General features: G+C 42.4%; 1 protein-coding gene across 1 annotated transcript in view; it reads left to right on the forward strand.

Annotated features, from left to right (window-relative positions):
* Positions 1 to 19,172, forward strand: part of MBTPS1 (membrane bound transcription factor peptidase, site 1) — a 308,154-nt gene that overhangs the window by 25,250 nt on the left and 263,732 nt on the right. Inside the window, exons 4-5 of the mRNA XM_033942001.1 lie at positions 1,259 to 1,462; positions 17,020 to 17,130. Coding sequence (XP_033797892.1) covers positions 1,259 to 1,462; positions 17,020 to 17,130 — 315 coding nt within the window. The remainder of the gene's footprint in view (positions 1 to 1,258; positions 1,463 to 17,019; positions 17,131 to 19,172) is intronic.

Here is a 19,172-nt window from a genome sequence, read left to right on the forward strand (position 1 = left end):
TTCCCAACGGTTCTCCCTTCAAGTATCTTTTTTCCTCTTCCTCCACACTACCCCAAGTACAACCCCTTGATCTCACTCTCTTCACAGTCCAGCATGCCGTTCCCTCCAGCTTGCCTTTCCCTCCAGCGCCGGTCCCTCTCTCCTCACAGCCCAGCTTGCCTTTCCCTCCAGCACCAGTCCCTCTCTCCTCACAGCCCGGCCTGTCTTTCCCTCCAGCGTCAGTCTGATGTCGCCACCAAGCCAAGGAATCTGCCGGCCTGAGCGATTCGGCAGTGTTGTACATGGCTCCTCCTCCTGCTTTTCGCCTGCCGCGATCTGTCTCCAATGACGCGCAACTTCCTGTTGCCGCCAAATCGCTGCCGAAGCTGGCAGACTTTCCGACATGACAGCAACGTCGGACTGGTGCAGGAGGGAGGACACGCTGAGCTGTGAGAAGGGGAAGTTCAGAAGCATTGCTGCGGGCCACATAAAAAGGCCAGGCAGGCCAGATTCGGCCCGTGAGCCTTGTGTTCGACACATGTGAGTCACTGTGTTCACACACAATTCACTGACCAGGTCCCTCAAGAGGCTCAGACTGAGTTGAGTTGGCTTTTAGCAAAAGGCAAGGAGTGCAAAAATAAATTAGATTTCTCCACCCAATGTTATAAAAACAGCACTGAGAGTCTTTGTAGTGGCACACTCTCATGGTTGTGTTTGTTAGGCTCTGAAGATGTGTTTTTTAATTCGTCAGTTTGCTTTTTTGTTTGTTTTTACTTTTGTTAGCTATTTGAAATTTCAATAAAATTAGTCACAACTGCAATATTGTAACAACTATTTCTGGCAATAAATCAAGAAGAAAATATGTCTAAAGAAAAAAAAAATCATATTATCCACATTGCAAATTAAGCTAAAGGGAAGGAATGGGAAAAGGCCAAGATAAGAAATTAGGGAAAAGAGTCTCGTCAGTTTCTTCCATTTTTGTATTGCTGATCCACTCGGAACCAAGGTCAAAATCTGGCATTATGAGTCTCTGATTGTATCTACTTCTGGATTTCTTTCTTCTTTTTATATTCTTTCTCAACTCAAGTTTTTAGTCCATTGTACTATTGTAGAAATGTGTGCCAAATTTTAGATTTCCTGATTTAAAGCATGATAATAGAAGATATTTCAAATTCTGTTTGCTTTACTGAAGACCCAAAGGGGTAAGTAACATACAAAATGTTTATCTTCCTCTTTCAACACTTTTTCTGACATGTTCTCTGTGTTAAACTTTTATTAGATGACCCTCCATTGCCCTGCAATGACACCAAATGGACCCAGAAATGGCAATCATCTCGTCCCCTCAGAAGAACCAGCCTTTCTGTAGGTTCTGGGTTTTGGCATGCAACGGGGCGACATTCAAGTAGACGTTTACTGAGGGCAATACCACGACAAGTTGCTCAGACTCTGCAAGCTGATGTTCTCTGGCAACTGGGATTCACAGGTAGGGTGCAATTATGTGGGAAAAATAGAATTTTTCGTTTAAAACCTTTAATTAAGAATGTCAAACCTAGGTGTTTGTAGCATGCAGCTCTGAACAAATATATCTTTACCAACTACCATAGGTAACTCAGAACAGTGGATTAATAAATAAAAGTATTGTCTAAAAAAGATATACCGTATTTTCCCATATATAGGCCGCGGCCTATACATCGATTTTGCAAACTGGCCTAGTGGGCGTGGCTTGCTTAAATGGGGCAGCCTATACATGGAGCAATATGTCATCCCCCCCCTTAAATACCTCCTGTACAGCCGTGCTTGCCTCCTCCAAACACGCTGTGCAGGGCAGGAGTGATGTTTGTGATCTCAAGCCTCGCCCCATGCCCATCAGATGCAGGGGAGAGGAATGTTGGGCATAGTGATGGAGGGAAAGATGTGGCATGGTGTTGGAGAAGGGTGATAGAAGGAGAAATGGGCATGGGGCTAGTGGGCAGTGGTGAAAAATAATCTGGGGGATGAGAGAGGAAGAAAAGTTGGACTCATGTAGGGACAGAGAGAGATGTTGGTTGGGGAATGGAATGAGGTCTGGAGGAGAGGAAGCATGCATGAGGCAGAAAGAAAGAGAGAGATTTTATTTTCAATTTAGTGATCAAAATGTGTCAGTTTTGAGAATTTATGTCTGCTGTCTATATTTTGCACTATATTTGTCTATTTTTCTATAGTTGTTATTGAGGTGACATTGCATATTTTAAAGAAATCTGCCTTGACCTCTTTGAAACCCCTTGAATATAAATGATAATTAACATTTTCTCTGTGTACAGTGTGCTTTGTGTTTTTATAATTTTGTGGTTACCATTATATATTAATAAGATTATATTGTGTGTATATGCAAAATGGATGGAAGAAATAGCATTACAATTAGTACTATTATTATGGGGGTGGAGTCAGGGGCGAAGTTTGGGTGGGTCTGGGGTGGAGCTTGGGCGGGGGTAATCGGTTGGTATTTGTTAGGCTTAAGGGGTAGTTGGCTTGAAAAGGTTGAGAAACACTGCTCTAGTTGACTTGGAGGATGAAAGTTCAGAGTCCATGATCTTAATTTCTCATTTAAGATTCTCAGCTCTTGGAGATTCAGCATTCCAATTGGGGGGGGGGGGGGGGATTGACCACGATCAGGTTGCAGTCCTGGATCTTGGCGATGACCTAAGGTTGTGTAAGTTGTTCAAACCCTCTGGCCTACAGTTTAATTGCGGAGGAGCTCCAGGAATTAAAGTTGGAGCTGCCTCAAGCTTCCACGGCTCAGTGCTCGCACTAAAGAACAGAACACCTGTTTTCCCTCGCATCTAGGGTTTACTAAGATGTTAACAGATCATTGAAATGTTCCCGAGGGGCTCTTAGGGGTAGCTAAATCCATGGCTAAGCTGTGCCCAATGGATTCTGAGTTTCAGCAGTGATTTGCTAAGCTTAAAGTAGATTTACTGGTGGTGCAGGTTATGAAGCAAACTTCACTCCCTAGTGAAGGAGGAGGAGTCCTCAAGAACACACGAGACTGTAGGATTAACTTTGTCCTCAAGAGACAATTTGAGGCTGCTGTGCTGGGACTGAAAGCAGCAGTGGAAGCATCTTATATTGCCCTGGCATGCCGCTCAGCTAAGCCAGGCTCCGGATTTGGATAGCAACACTAACGCCCAGTTCCTCTTGGTGGGGATTGACTATGTTGCAGATGCTCTGTGACCTTTTCAGGGTCCTGAACATGGTCTTGGCTTATGCCATCTATGCCCAAATTTGCTCTGGATTAGGCAGTGGCGGGAGACTTGGCCTCCAAGTTGACGAGCAAACTGGGCAGTTGCTCTTTGGCATGAACCTGGACAATCTCTTGGATCCTGGAGAGTAGTCTCTCTCTTGGAGGGCCTTTGACTGCACAGTCAGATGCTGGGGGCATCTGACATTTAGCCTCAGCACCCAACAAAAAGGCTACTTGTTTCTTCTGCCTAAGGTAAGCACCTGGAAGCTCTGGGCTGGATGCTCTGGTCAAAGCCTGTCCTGCAGAGGAGCCTCCTGTATATATTTCCTTTGTGACCAATGATAGGCAGAGTGCTTTGATGGATCAGAACAGAACCCATGTCAAGTGATGGGTAGTTCCAGATTGGCCAAGGTGGCTGTGATATGCAGACTTAGTACGTCTGCAGAAGGGCAAGGCTCTCGGGCTTCCTTGTCATTCAAATCTTTTCTCACAGGGTCCCATCGCCATGGAGGATCTGGAGAGCTTTGATCTTACGGCATAGCTCTTGAGAGCGAAGCCTTAGGACAGAAAGGTTATTCACCTGAAGTTATTGCTATAGTTCTGAAGTCTAAGGAGCAGTCCACATTAGTGGCCTACTCGAAAGCCTGGAAGTGTTCTTAGAACTGGTGCAAGCAAAAATGCTCAGACCTGGTGACAACACCAGTTTTGGTGGTGCTGGACTTCTTGCAGAACGGTCTGAAGAAAGGCCTGGTGATCGACTCTCTCAAGGTACAGACAGATTGCAGGTTAGCAAACGCTCATTGGCATCCCATTCGGATGTATCTAGTTTTTTTGAAGGGAGCCTTATGTCTTCGCTGTCCAATGTGCCAGCTCTTTTCATCTTGGAACCTTAATCTGGTCCTGCAGGCTCTTGCAAATACTCCGTATGAGAGGAGGCTTCCCTGAAAGATCTGACAGTTAAGACAGTTTTCTTAGTGGCTATGACATCGGTGAAAAGAGTATTGGAGCTGCAAGCTCTATTCTGCAGGGAGCCCTTTTATCAAATCTCGGAGGCTAGCATCTCAATTTGAACAGTCCCTTCATTCCCACTGACGATCGTGTCCTGTTTTCATATAAACCAGGAGGTATGACTCCCAGCCTTCACACCTACAGGAGTGAAGAAAGCAGATAGAGTATTGAAAGTTCTCAGTGTACAAAGAATTTTGATTTATTGCTTGGAGGTGACCAATGAGTTATGGCTGTCTGATCAGTTCTTCGTGCTGAGCAGTGCACTGAATATTGACATCCTGCAGTTTATAGTACTTACGAATGTGACACGTAGGAGGAGGCTGGCATCTAAAGTGACCAGATGGATCAGGATGGCTATATTGGACGTTGAAAGCAGTCTCCAGTGGCAGAGAAGTCGTACTCCACTCGCAGCATTGCATCCTCTTGGGCAGAGGCTAGAGTAGTCTCGCCTGCAGAGGTTTGCAGGGTGGCCACTTGGTCCAATCTCCACACATTAAGTTTTACAGGGTGAGGGCTTCCGGTGATATCACCGATCAAGATGGAGGGTTAGCGATTTTGCTCTGACCCTCAGCAGCACATAGCCTACCGCGTTCCCCAGTTCCAGCTTGATTTGAGCATCCCTGACGGTGCCCTGAGACTCAGAGTACAGGGCAGGAAGCGAATATGGCGTCTCAAAATAAAACTGACGAAGGGTGGCAATCGGAGAGTGGAGTAGAGAAGGGAGGTCTACACCATGTGCGCAGGACCGCCAGCTTGTCTGCGCATGAGTCGGGTGACAGTGCCTCTGAGGAAGAATCAGAGAGGGGGGCCTTGCCACGGCTGCGGAGAATGGAGTCAATGGCACCGGTTACCAAGGCCAACTTGCAGCAATGGGCATTGGATATTAAAAATGAGGTGGCCGTGGTGAAGGGAAAAATCTGAGATGCTGTTAAAGAAATCAGAAAGGCTTTTGCGGACCTCCTGGGGCGTGTTGAGCATGGATAATGAGACATCAGCGCACTCATAAAGCTGCAGTTGCCAATTAAGTTGCTAGCTTTCACTCAAGGTGTGCAAAATAACAAAAACATGGAAATGACGCATAACGCAAGGTATACCAAAATAATTATTTATTGCTTTTATTTTCCATCATGGACCTCAAAAGGCTAATTGCGTTAGCGGGAGGTCGTTATAGTTGCTAAAATGCTGGCCTTCTGATAACGATCTCAACCCGATACTTCGAAGCTCCCCAATATATACCTTCAGTCCAGTTTGACATCATTGGCCGTCAGCCAATCAACTAACAGAGGTGGTCCTTAAATTTGGACAAAGAAAATTCCTTTACATGTTTAAAAGTTTCAGAAATCATATTTTGTTTACATTCATCCTTGAATATACATTAACATTTTATAATATATCCAATATTCTTTTTGTCCTTCTTAAAACTTATTTCAGACAGTTTGTCTATGTATCAGGCAAGCTGCTGAAATGTTCTCAGCCTTATCCTGGAGGAGGGGTACAACTGACAGTTTCATGTTACACCTACACAGTCCTAAGTGTGGGCTTCATGTGCCCCCCTTTCTATGCTAGAGACTGCTACAGGTCTCTGATTCTAACTTAACCATTTCCAGATGCGGTGTTCAGGATTTTTCCTTAGTGTTCTTTCTATAAACCATTTCATTTTTAGTACATCTTCTTTCATATATATTTTTCATACATCCATCCACACTTGGGGCCCCTTCATTCATCCATCCATATATTTCATTCATATTTAATGCATGTTATATCTCAGTTTGGGATGCATAATCTAATATGCTCTTCCTAACCAGCCTAAGGCACATCTGGTATCAATTAAAGCCAAGCAGAAGACATAGAAAAACAGAGATGGAGTTCATGTATATCCTGATTTCCTCTATGATCTAGCTTAATAGCAAAGTACATAAAAAGAATATTATTATGCTTTTTCTTAATATTAATCTGTAGTGCGCTTTTCTGTCTTTGGCTACATCCAGATTCAGATTTTTATTCACCAACTTTTTGTACGCTTCTTTTGGGCGTGGCCTTAACTAACACATACGCTTCTATTGGGCGTGGCCTTAACTAACACAGAATCATACGAAAAACAGGCATTTTTGTAGAAAACTCCACAAAATACTGCACTATCATGTCCTGACGTTCATTCCATTATCGTCCCATAGACATCACCCCCCACTGGCCACGAGCCACTATTCCTCAGTGTTGATGAAGCCGAGCGGAGGATTGGGGAGCAGGAGGAAACAGTGCAAGATCTTGGTTCTGTTGTGACAGAGGCGCAAAAAGACATTTTGGAATGCTCAGCCCGGGTGGAGGACTTGGAGAATAGGTCCAGAAGGAATAATGTGAGGATCAGGGGTATCCCTGAGACGGTGAAATATGATGATGCCATAGCAGTGGTGCAGGATATATATCACTCTCTTTTTGCCTTGGACGAGGCTTCTGCGACTGCTACATGTTCCTTGCGGGTGGTCCGGGCTCATCGTACTCCAGGTCCCAAGCGTAATGATTATCCAAGGGACATTATCACGTGTATACATAATTTTCCTGATAAAGACCGGTTTGTGAAAAAAGCGAGAGAGCTGGGGGTTATCCCCTGGAAAAACTTTAAAGTGGAAGTGTTTCAGGACCTGTCTGCCATCACTTTACAGAAGCGCAGGGAGTTTCGTCCTCTTTTGGATATCCTGAAAAGAAAGAATATTCGCTATAACTGGCTCTTTCCCTTTGGTCTGCTGATCACAATTAATGGGGCTCATAAGCGGGTGACCACTGTGGTGGAGGTGAGTATCCTTCTCAAGAAAAAAGAGTTGCTGACAGCGGAGGAATTTTCTTCTGACAAGCAGGCGACACGGCAGATGGAGAAATCGAGATGGCAGGCGACACCAGCCAGACGTTGGACCAGACCTAAGGAGAGACCCGGGGAAGCTGCAAGTGGGATGGAGCGTGAGGAACCTTGAGGCACCTGAGCTGGCAGTTGTCAGTGAACTGCATTTCACTACTGATCTGTTGTGACTGGACGTGCCTGTTGGCTAATAGAGACCTTGAATGGTTGTGTGTTTGTGGTGGGTCGCTTGTTGGGCATTAATGCTGGGGGGTGAGTGCTTGTTGAATGTGTATCTGGGCTGGAGGGGAGGCGGGGGCAGTTGTGGGGAGTATTTGAGATTGGTGGGGGTGACATGAAGCCATGAAGGGAGATGGGAGTGTGGGTGAATGGGTCTGGTGGGGAAGGGGGTTGAGGAGGGGAAGGGAGAGTTATGAGGAGGGTTTATTGTGCAGAGGGGAGGAGGGCTGTGTATCTTTTTTGGTGGTAATGGGGGAGATTAGTAAAGTGAGAGAGGGTAATTTGAATGTTAAGGGTCTTAATATGCCCAGAAAACGTCGGCTGCTGCTGAAGGAAATAAAGCACTTATGCTTTGATATCTGTTTTGTGCAAGAAACGCATTTTGTAAAAGCGAGGGAGAAACTTGTTCAATTTAGGGAGTACCCCCTTAGGTCTTGGGCGTTTAATAAGTTGGAGAAGAAGAAAGCCGGAGTTGGATTCTTATTTTTTAAACATTTGAAGGTGGTTCCTGAGCAAGAATGGAGGGATGAGGGGGGGAGGTGGCTCATATGGATGGGAGTGGTCAATGGTGAGAAGGTGACATTGGTCAACTTTTATGCCCCTAATACTAATCAGGGGCGTTTTTTTGATGCTCTGTTGACAAAAATTTTGGAGGTTAAAGTGGGGCATGTGGTACTTGAGGGAGGGATTTTAACTTAGTGATTAACCCTGTGTTGGATTCCATGGGAAAGGGGGGGGACAGACTTAAATATGATATGAAATGTTTGTTGGAAGTGCTTAATGTGGTTGATGGGTGGAGATTGCAACACTGTCTGGATAGAGATTTTACTTATTATTCACCTGTACATGAAGTATATACTCGCATAGATATGTTGTGTGTGGACAAAGGGTGGAGGGAAAACTTTTGGATACTAGAATTGACTCTCTGGGTTGGTCGGCTCATGCCCCTATTTTGATGGATGTGAGCTGGGGAGCGCTGAGGGTGGGAGATTCCTATTGGAAACTAAATGATAGTCTTTTGGGGGACCCCCAGATTGTGAGGAAAATTGAACAGGGAATTTATGAGTTTTTGGAGCATAACAACATTGATCAGTTTTCTCCCATGACGATCTGGGAAAGTCTCAAAGTGGTACTGCGGGGTGAGCTTACATCCCTGGCATCCCATAAGAAAAAGTGGAGGCAGCAGGAAGAACAACGCCTGGGTGCTACTTTACTTACACTCCTGGAGCAACATAAGAGGGGGCAAGAGGGTGAGCAGATCAAGTACTGGATTCGGGATGCCCGTATGGCTCTGGGGAAATTGGAAGATGAGACTATTAAGTTTAATCTGGTAAGCTTTGGGTACGATATTTTGAATCTGGGAACTGGGCAGGTAAATTGTTGGCCCATAGAGTCAAGCTGCACCAAACTCAAACCAATATTTTATCCATTAAAGCCTCGGATGGGTCTACTTTGCTTGATGAGGCGGGAATTCAACAATGCTTCCGGGAGTTTTATCAGGAGCTGTATACTCCTGAGCATCAGGGATCAGAGGATGATATTAGAGTATTTGCAGGGATTAAGCTTGAGTCTATATCTGATCTCGAGACTCGGGGGCTAGATGCAGATATTACTGTGGAGAAGGTGCTGCAAGTTGGGATTGTTTTATAAGAAATTCTCAACCATAGTGGCACCTTTGTTGGCAAGGCTCTTTAATTCCTTAAAGGAGGGAGACCAGCTGCCCTTTTATATGAGATTGGCGGGGATTATGGTACTACCAAAATCGTGGAAGGATGCTAGTTTATGTGGGAGTTATAGATCCATCTCCCTATTGGGTATAGACATGAAACTTCTGGCTCGTATCTTGGCTGATAGATTGTCTGTGCATATGCCCATGCCCATTTATCCGGATCAAATGGGATTCATTGGGGGGCGGCAGGCGGCCCATGGTATTCGACGGGTACTCAGTTTGGTGTGGCAGGCAAAGAGATCGGGGTCTTCTTGGATAGCAGTGGCGGTGGATGCGCAGAAGGCCTTCGATCATGTAGATTGGAAGTTTATGGAGGCAGTGTTGAGGAAGATGGGAATGGGACTGCATTTTATCTCCTGGATTCTTACTTTGTATCATAGTCCAATGGCATGTGTCAAAATCAATGGGGTTTAGTCCACTCCTTTCGAGCTTCATAGGGAAACAAAGTAGGGGTGCCCACTATCCCCTTTGCTTTTTGCTCTGGTGATTGAGCCATTTGCGCAAAAAATAAGACAGTTGCCTCAGATACGGGGACCCCGCATACACGGGAAGAACATAAATTATCTTTATTTGCAGATGACGTTCTAGCTTTTGTCGAGGGCTCGGAGAGATCTCTTTTGGCTCTTTAGGAACTTATGGACGTTTATGGACAACTTTCTGGGTTCAAAGCTAATATGACTAAAACGGAGATTTTGAATATTTTGGTTCCAACCCCTGAGATCCAGGAGATACAGCGTAAGGTCCCCTACCAATGGGTGAAAGGCCCTATTAGATACTTGGGCATCCAAGTTTATTATAAATTTGATAAAATGCTTATCAAAATACTAAGCATGTTACAGCAATAAAATAGAGATAAGAAAAGAGATAAAAGCAGAATTAAAAACAACAATATTAAACAGACAAAATATACTAAGACAAACAAGACAAAAAATAAGTGTAGTAAAACAAAAGGATAGTGGGGAGAACTACATTAAATACAGAAAAGAAAACATATATTGGAAAAACCAAAAGGACTAAGGGGTTCAATAAGAAAAGAATAGTAGCATAATTAGCCAAAAGCATCAATGAATAAGAAGCTTTATCTAAGTTCTGCTCTGCCCGAAGATAAGTGGGTAATGCGTTCCAGAGTGTGGGTGCAGTAGCTGAGAGTATTGTTGTTCTATGGGTATTTATTATTTTTAAAGAGGGAACCCAAAGCAGATGCTGTCCGGAGGATCTTAAAGCTCTATTAGATTCATAAGATATAAGATTTTTATCGAGGAATGCTGGTTCTTTGGTTTTGAGGGCTTTGAATATTAAAAGGGCTATCTTGTAAGTTATCCTGTATTGGATTGGAAGCCAATGGGCTTTTTTTTAAAGAGGGGTAACGTGTTCAAATTTTCCAGAGTTTGTAATCACTTTGATGGATGTGTTTCGTACTAACTGTAAACGCCTGATATCTTTCTGACAGATTCCCTGATATAAGGAGTTACAGCAATCTATTTTTGAAATGATTAGTGAATGAATTAAAATATTAGTTGATGATGGTTCCAGAATTTTTGCCAGAGATCTAATCAGTCTAAGTCTATAAAAGCAGCTTCTAACCACAGGACCAGTTTGTGAACGAAAGTTGAATCGGTTGTCTATAACTTTCTCTCCTTCTGTCTACATCCCCTCTTTTTATATGCTTTTGTAAACTCTTCTCCCCTCTCTTCTTATTTTTAAGCTTTGTAAACCGTGTCGAGCTCCACTTCCGTGGAGATGATGCGGTATATAAACTTAAGGCTTAGTTTAGTTTAGTTTAGTTTATAGTTACTCCTAAGATTTTAATCATGTCGACAGATTTGATTGGAATGTTATTAATACAAATTGGAGATGTAATTTGAATATTATCTTTCCATGGGAAAAAGAGACTATTGGTTTTAGAAATATTAAGAGATAACATGTTTGTTTTTAACCAATCGTTTAGACCAGGGGTGCCCAACGCGTCGATCGCGATCGACCAGTAGCTCAGGAAGGCAACTCGAGTCGATCGCACTCGTGTTGCCGTCCTGATCTACGGGCCGATCAGCCTTCCTCTCCAGTGTTCTCCCTAGGGCCTTTTAGCTGGGCGGTCCGCCCAGCTGTCATCTGCCGCTGCTGAACAAAAAACCGGCTTGGAGATTTCAGCCCGTAGCAAACTTATGCTCCAGGCTCTAACGTTTGCGTGCAGGCTTCTCTTCTCTTCCCTCCGAAACCGGAAGTTATGCCCGGGGAGGGGGAGGGGGGGAGAAGGGAAGCCGGCACGCACATGTTGAGAGCCCTGAAGCAAGCGTTCGCTACGGGCTAAGGCGGGAGACATGTTAGTGAAGCATTTCCTCTTCTTGCTGCCGGGTCCTGCCTACTTTCTGTTTCCGCGAAGGCAGGACCCGGCAGCATTTCCCCCAACAGTTCCTCGCGATGCTGGTCGGCCGAAGCAGGGAGAGGTTGGGGCGGCGTCGGCTTTTGGGCGTGTTATTGGTGGCGGTTTGGGTCCTGGTCCCCGATGGCAGTTTGGGTCCCCGATGGCAGTGGCAGTGTCTTGGGGGAGGGCAGGGAGAAAGAAAGAAAGAAAAAGGGCAGGCAGGGAGACAGAAGGAAAGAAGAGAAACAGAAAAAAAGGAAAGGGAGGCAGAGAGAAAGAAAGGGCAGGGAGAGATGAAGGAAAAGTTGGGGGAGGGAATGAGGTGTGGAGGAGAGGAAGCATACAGGCTGAAAGAAGGGAAGAAAGACTGGATGCACAGTCAGAAGAAGAAAGTGCAACCAGAGACTCATGAAATCACCAGACAAGGTAGGAAAAATGATTTTATTTTAAATTTAGTGATCGAAATGTGTCTCAATTTATATCTGCTGTCTATATTTTACACTAAGGTCCCCTTTTACTAAACCGCAATAGAGTTTTTTTAGCGCAGGGAGCCTATGAGCGTCGAGAGCAGCGCTGGGCATTCAGCGCAGCTCCCTGCGCTCTAAAAACTGCTATCGTGGTTTAGTAAAAAGGGAGGGGGGTATATTTGTCTATTTTTGTATGGTTGTTACTGAGGTGATAGTGCATAGAGTCATCTGCTTTGACCTCTTTGAAAAACCCTGGAATAGGAATGATAATTAACATTTTCTATGCGTACAGTGTGCGTTGTGTTTTTTTTAAATTTTATTGTTGGTAGATCATTTTGACTTGGTCATTTTAAAAGTAGCTCGCAAGCCCAAAAAGTGTGGGCACCCCTGGTTTAGACGGTCAAGTTTTAAATTTATAGCGTAAAGGTCATTGTTATTAGATGGATCGATGGGATGTATGATTTGGAAATCATCTGCATACGCATATGTTGTAAAACCAATTGATTAGCACAATGTTAATAAAGGGGCCATGTAGATATTGAACAGCAGTGGAGAAAGGATGGAACCTTGAGGAATTCCAGAGTTGTTTGGATAGGTATCTGAAGAGGTGTTATTAAAAATAACTGTGGAAGAACGATCAGTAAAGTAGGAATGAAACTAATCCAAGACTTGCTCGGTGATGCCTGTTGAGGATAATCTTTTAAGAAGAAGATGATGATCAATAGTATCAAAGTCTGCTGCAAGATCTAGTGAGATCAGAATAACAGATTTATGTTGGTCTAGAAAATATTGTATAGAGGTTGTTAAGCCTAACAAAGAATGCTCAGTAAAGTGGTGCTAACGAAATCCTGTTTGGATTGGATGAAAAATTTTAGTTTTATCGATGAAATCCAAAAGTTGATTAAATACAATTTTTTTCTATTAATTTAGCTAAAAATGGTAGATTTGCAATTGGGTCTATAATTGGAGCATTCTGCGATGCTCTGTTTCTGATTTTTTTTTAAGATTGGGACGATAGTAAAATGTTTCCAAATGTTAGGTAGAGTTGATGTTTGCAAACTACTACAAATGAGTTTGTGAATATATGGGCCAAATGTAGAAAATTATTTTTAAAGAATAAATGAAGGAATGTTCTTGAATTTACCTCCTTTAACGTTGAGAGATTGGATCATGTGTTGAACCTCTTTAAGAGACGGTAGAGCAAAGTGCGCACAAGTGGAGCAAAACGATGTGTTTCCTAGTTCTTCTTCTTGGCATAAGAAACATGACCATATTACAGAAGCATACATCGACTCACACTGGCTACCAATTCAAGAAAGAATACTATTTAAATTCTACTGCATGCTATTTAAATCGTTAAACGGGAGACAGCCCAATCTACCTAAACAACCGCCTCTACCAAACTACATCACCCATAGAAACATAGAAGATGACGGCAGAAAAGGGCTACAGCCCATCAAGTCTGCCCACTCTGCTTACCCACCCCCTGTCTATGCCCTAATGACCCAATTTTCTTATCTTGACCCTCGTAGGGATCCCACATGGGTATCCCATTTATTCTTAAAGTCTGGCACGCTGTCTGCCTCGATCACCTGCACTGGAAGCTTGTTCCAATGATCAACCACTCTCTCTGTGAAGAAATACTTTCTGATGTCGCCATGAAATTTTCCGCCCCTGAGTTTGAGCGGGTGCCCTCTTGTGGCCGAGGGTCCCTTGAGAAAGAAAATATCATCTTCCACTTCGACACCAGAAAAACACACACCCCTTTCACACACCCTCCAATCAAAGAAGTCAAACGGAAAAAACTGTATGACGGACTACTGGCAACACAAGCAGCAAAACTGGATAACCAAATCTCCAACCTACTGATAACCACCCCCCAATACAAGATCTTCAGTAAAGAAATAAAAACGATACTCTTCAAGAAATCACTGAACCACTCTTAACATATCAATTACCTACCATCCTCCTGCCTTCACCCTGTCCTACAGATACTACCAGTTCTTCTCAATTTCTCTTGAATTCATCAATGATCTACTGTATCCTACCATTTATATCTGTTTTATATCTCTTTTTGTAATCCGCCTTCTCAACTTCTCTTGAATTTACCAATGATCCAATATTGTAACCCACCTTTTATAACTCTTTTGTAATCCGCCTTGAACTGCAAGGTAATGGCGGAATAGAAATCTCTAATGTAATGTAATGTAATACAGGAATAATTTGCTGTAAAAGAACATTTCGAATTAAAAAAAAATTTTTCTTGGAAAAAATCTGTAAGATTTTGGGGTGTAGGAAAGTTATCAGATGAGATATGTTGAGTGTGCTTGTATTGTGTGAGATTTTTTTTTTAATTGCAAATAGGGCAGCTGAGTTCTTAGCTTTATTTATGCATTTGGAATAATATGGGAGTTGATTGGGCTTCCTTATTTCACCTTAATTATATCTCATTAGTTATATCGTTGCTGTAGGACTTGGCTAGATGGGACAATTTTATATCTTTCCTGGATGGGTAGAATGGAGGTAGTGCAGATGATGGTACTTCCTAAATTTTTGTACTTATTTTAAGTTTTGCCTATAAAAATTCCTAAAATATACTTTGAGGTGGCATAGTAGCATTTTGAGATTTATATGTGGGGGTAGGCATCCCAGAGTGGCCAGGTATACCATGTTTAAGTTTAAGGCGGAGGGGGAACTGGGTATTCCCAATTTGGAAAAATATTATCAGGCGGCACAGCTTCCGGCAGTTGTAGATTGGCATGCTACTCCAACTAAATTATGGGTGCGGGTTCATGAGTAAATCAAGGAAAATTTTTGTTGTTTACCTGAAATTGCATCACTTTCTTTTCTAGAGATAAATAAAAAAAGATTTGGCATCTATGTGAACATTTCTTAAGAAATAACTTAATATTTTATGGGGTGTCCTAATTTTTTTCACATGACTGTACATATTGAGATCTTTAAGTCTGTCCCCATACCCCTTATGACGAAGACCACACACCATTTTAATAGCTTTTCTCTGGACCAACTCCATCCTTTTTATATCTTTTTGAAGGTGCGGACTCCAGAATTATACACAATATTCTAAATGAGGTCTCACCAGAGTTTTATACAGGGGCATCAATACCGCCTTCCTACTAACCTTACCTCTTCCCTATTCACCCTAACATCCTTCTAACTTTTGCCGTCGCCTTTTCAACCTGTTTGGCCACCTTAAGATCATCTCTAATATAAACTTTGTGAATCTCACTATCCACTCACGTAAATGCGCTGTCGCACAAATCTTAATGCACTGACACAGGATAGTTAGAGACTAACAGGGGTCTCAAGTGCTCACAGCCAGAGGCCTGAAGTATTTTTCAAAGTCACTGGCTAATACCGTGAGCTATCATCGGTCCCGTTTCTTATCTCTATGCCTATGATTTGTGCATTTAAGCTATTTATTTGTTAGTCTATTTATCTTTATAAATTAATCATAAAATCTATATTATTTAATGCTTCGCCATTCCAAATAAGGCAGGATTACTTAGCTTTTTGCTTTTTTCTTTCTCGTGTTGTTCTAATCCCATTCTATATAATTCAGGATTTCTTAGCTTTTTTTATACTCCTGTTGTTATGTTAGGGATTAGAACAACACGAGAAAGAAAAAAGCTAAGTAATCCTGCCTTATTTGGAATGGCGAAGCATTAAATAATATAGATTTTATGATTAATTTATAAAGATAAATAGACTAACAAATAAATAGCTTAAATGCACAAATCATAGGCATAGAGATAAGAAACGGGACCGATGATAGCTCACGGTATTAGCCAGTGACTTTGAAAAATACTTCAGGCCTCTGGCTGTGAGCACTTGAGACCCCTGTTAGTCTCTAACTATCCTGTGTCAGTGCATTAAGATTTGTGCGACAGCACCTTAAGATCATCACATACAATCACATTCAAGTCCCACTCTTCTATCAATTAACCTGTCTTTTGGAAGTGACAGTCTGCTCATTTTTGTTCCAAATTTATAGAAAATCAAGTCTGCTGACAATATGAAACTGAAACTAAATTAAAAAAAAAAAAAACAACAAAATTTTTATGATAAGCACACCCAGAATCACCAACACTCAAATAACACTGCATAACACCCCACTGAAATCCTAGGGATTATATTTGACAACAGTCTATCCTGGGAGGCACAAACATGAACATTAACCAAGAAAATATTCACAACACTGAGAAAACTAAGACAAATTTGGCATGATTTTGATAAAGAAAATTTTCAGATCTTGGTTCAGTTACTGGTACTATCCCAACTAGATTATTGCATTGTCCTTTATGTAAGATGCAAAGAAATTGTATATAAAAAAAAACTACAAACTATTCAAAATGTAGCAGCCAGATTTATTTTCTCAGCAACTGACAAAGTAACATCCCTATACCTCAAACTACACTGGCTCCAGTTCGAAAAAGGTTGTATTTTTAAATTTTGTACACTGACCTTTTTAACCTTTCATGGCAAAACACCAAAATACAGGTTGAATTTAATAGAAATACCACCCAATGAAAAATACAACTTGATCAGTAATCATATGAGAATAAGATTCCCAAATCCTAGGAATCGAATACAAAATTATTCACCATACAACTTTCCATACATGGCAGCAAAATGGTGGAATCCTTTACCAGCACAATTAAGGAACACCCTCTTCTACCAAAACTTTCTTAAAGGCCTAAAAATCTCTCTTTAGAAAATATCTTGTTTCTCCCCCCCCCCCCCCCCTCTCCCCCACAGGCTATGATCGACACAAACTACCTCTCCTGTCTCAGTAGATGGTGGAATTCTTCCCACAAACCAGAAAAGTGACAGTCGTATCAGAACCCATAATGTCAAGATTAAAACAACAGATATGACCAGTCTTCTCTCCAAACAATATACTACAGTATAATCATACGCCTACATGAACACAAACCAAGATATCTAGGTCATGAACCCTAATAATATAAATCCTGGATATGGCCAGGCTCTTCTAAATTGTAAATCACATTGAACTCCTTTTGGGGCATATTAGTGATCCATAAATATTAATGTAATATAATTAGGGGATTAATTATTCCATATTAGAAAACCTGTTGATTAGTTGCTGTCCTTTCATAAGTGAATTTTACTATGGGATTTTTGCTTTTTCTATGCAAACAGGTGTTGATGTAAGAGTTGCAGTTTTTGATACTGGATTGAGTGAGAAGCATCCACACTTCAAAAATGTGAAAGAGAGAACAAATTGGACTAATGAAAAAACTTTGGATGATGGTAAGTTTTAAACCATTAGAAATTTTCTTTGTTGTGAATGTAGAATATTTTCTTACAATAGATGAACACAATTCAATGGGTTTTCTTTTATCATTATCTTCATAGAGCTGCAGTGTACTCCCCAGAAATACATTAGAAATTTCTCTGAGGACAAGTAGGCATAATGTTCTCACATGTGGGTGATGTCATCCACAGAACCAGTACGTACTCTGCCAAGTGCATTGACAATGTAAATCTTTAGGAAGTGCCTAATACTGCATGTTTGCCGGTGTATTCCCGCCCAACATTGGTTTGCGGGACCATCAGTTCTTAGTTTTTTACGGACCTGAGAAGCGATGTCTTCTGTTTCTCCTTAATACACCAAATTTAGAATTAGAACAGTTTTCCAAGAACATGTTCACTACCAGCAAGTTCCTGGCTAGAGGTATATTTCATGCATTTGATATATCTTCTAGAACAGTGTTTTTCAACCTTTTTACACCCGTGGACCGGCAGAAATAAAAGAATTCTTTTGTGGACCAGCAAACTACTAAGACTGAAATTTTAAAAACACATTTCTGCCCCGTCTCTGCGAGCTCGGTCCCCGCAAACCATCTGATCCCATCCACACAAGCCTCAGTTGTGATTTTATATTGAACGTATTTTATTAAAGTATAAAAAGAAACAATATTCTGTACAATTGTCATTTTATAAATACAAATATACAGAGCAAGGACCAACAAAACCCCTGTCTCCCCTCCCCTTCACATATATCCCCTCTACTATCAAGAAAACTGAACAAGCCAAATTATTACAGAATGCTACACAGAAATATCATGCTAACAGAATACTGTAGTCACACATGACAGGAATAGTGTTAGGGGAGAGAGTCCTAAGCCAGCTGGAAGCTAAAGAAGCACTGCCTGTGCGTTGCAATCCCCAGTTATGTCTCTAGCAGGATATATTTCAAATCTGATATATTCTAATGACAAAATAGAAATAAAATAATTTTTGTCTACCTTTTGTTGTCTCTGGTTTCTGCTTTTATCTTCTTTTCACTCTTTTCCTTCCAGCATTTGCCCTGTCTCTTCAAACCAGCATCTGCCCATTCCATCCACTGTCTGCCCCTTCCAGAAACTGTCTGTCTCCCCCTGCCATCTCTCCTGTATTCCCCCCTTTGGTGTGGCATCCATCATCTTCCCTCTGTTCCCTTATGGTCTGGCATCTTTCTCCCTCCCCCTATGGTTTTTAGCATCTCTCCTCATTTTGTCCGCTCAGATCTGATATCTCTGTCTCCTTCCCCGTTCTCTGGCATCTCTCTCTCTTCTCTTTCCTTCTCTGGTCTTCTTTATTTTCTGCCTCCATCTAAATTAAATTCTTTCTTACTATGCAGTCCTCAGTTTCCCTCTTTTCACTGTGTGTACCCAAAGCATGCCACCCCTTTCCTTCACTCTTCCACTATCTCACTAACTCTATCTTCTTCCCCCATCCAGCATATGTCCTTTTTCTTTATCCCTCCTTCCATCCAGTATGTGTTCTCTTTCTCCACTTTCATTCAGCATTTGCTCTCCCTTCTCATCACTTCCATCATCTGCCCTCTTCTCTCTCCTCCTTCTCCCCACTTCCATCATCTGTCCCTTCTCTCTCTTCCCCCCACTTCCATCATCTGCCCCTTCTCTCTCTTTCCCCCCACTTCCATCATATGCCCCTTCTCCCCACTTCCATCATCTGCCCCTTGTCTCAATCTCTCCATCCACCACAGGCCCATCTCTGTCCCTTCCTCTCACCTTTCTTTCCAATTTTGGCAACAAGATCGGCAACGCCCCCCCCCCCGTGATGACACTCAAATTCAGCAACAGGCCTCCTTCTCCCCCACCTCCTCTTTCAACAGCTCTTCAAATCGGCAATGCGGTGCTCAGTCCAAAGCTTCCCTCTGACTCGATCTGCCTGGGCGGAAACAGGAAGCTGAGTCAGAGGGAAGCTTTGGGCTGAGCACTACATTGCTGATTTGAAGTGCTGTTGATACTGGGGGGAGAAGGAGGCCTGTTGCCGAACTTGAGTGC

The sequence above is a fragment of the Geotrypetes seraphini genome, chromosome 4 (genome assembly GCF_902459505.1).
Source record: "Geotrypetes seraphini chromosome 4, aGeoSer1.1, whole genome shotgun sequence".
In the NCBI taxonomy this organism is placed as follows: domain Eukaryota; kingdom Metazoa; phylum Chordata; class Amphibia; order Gymnophiona; family Dermophiidae; genus Geotrypetes; species Geotrypetes seraphini.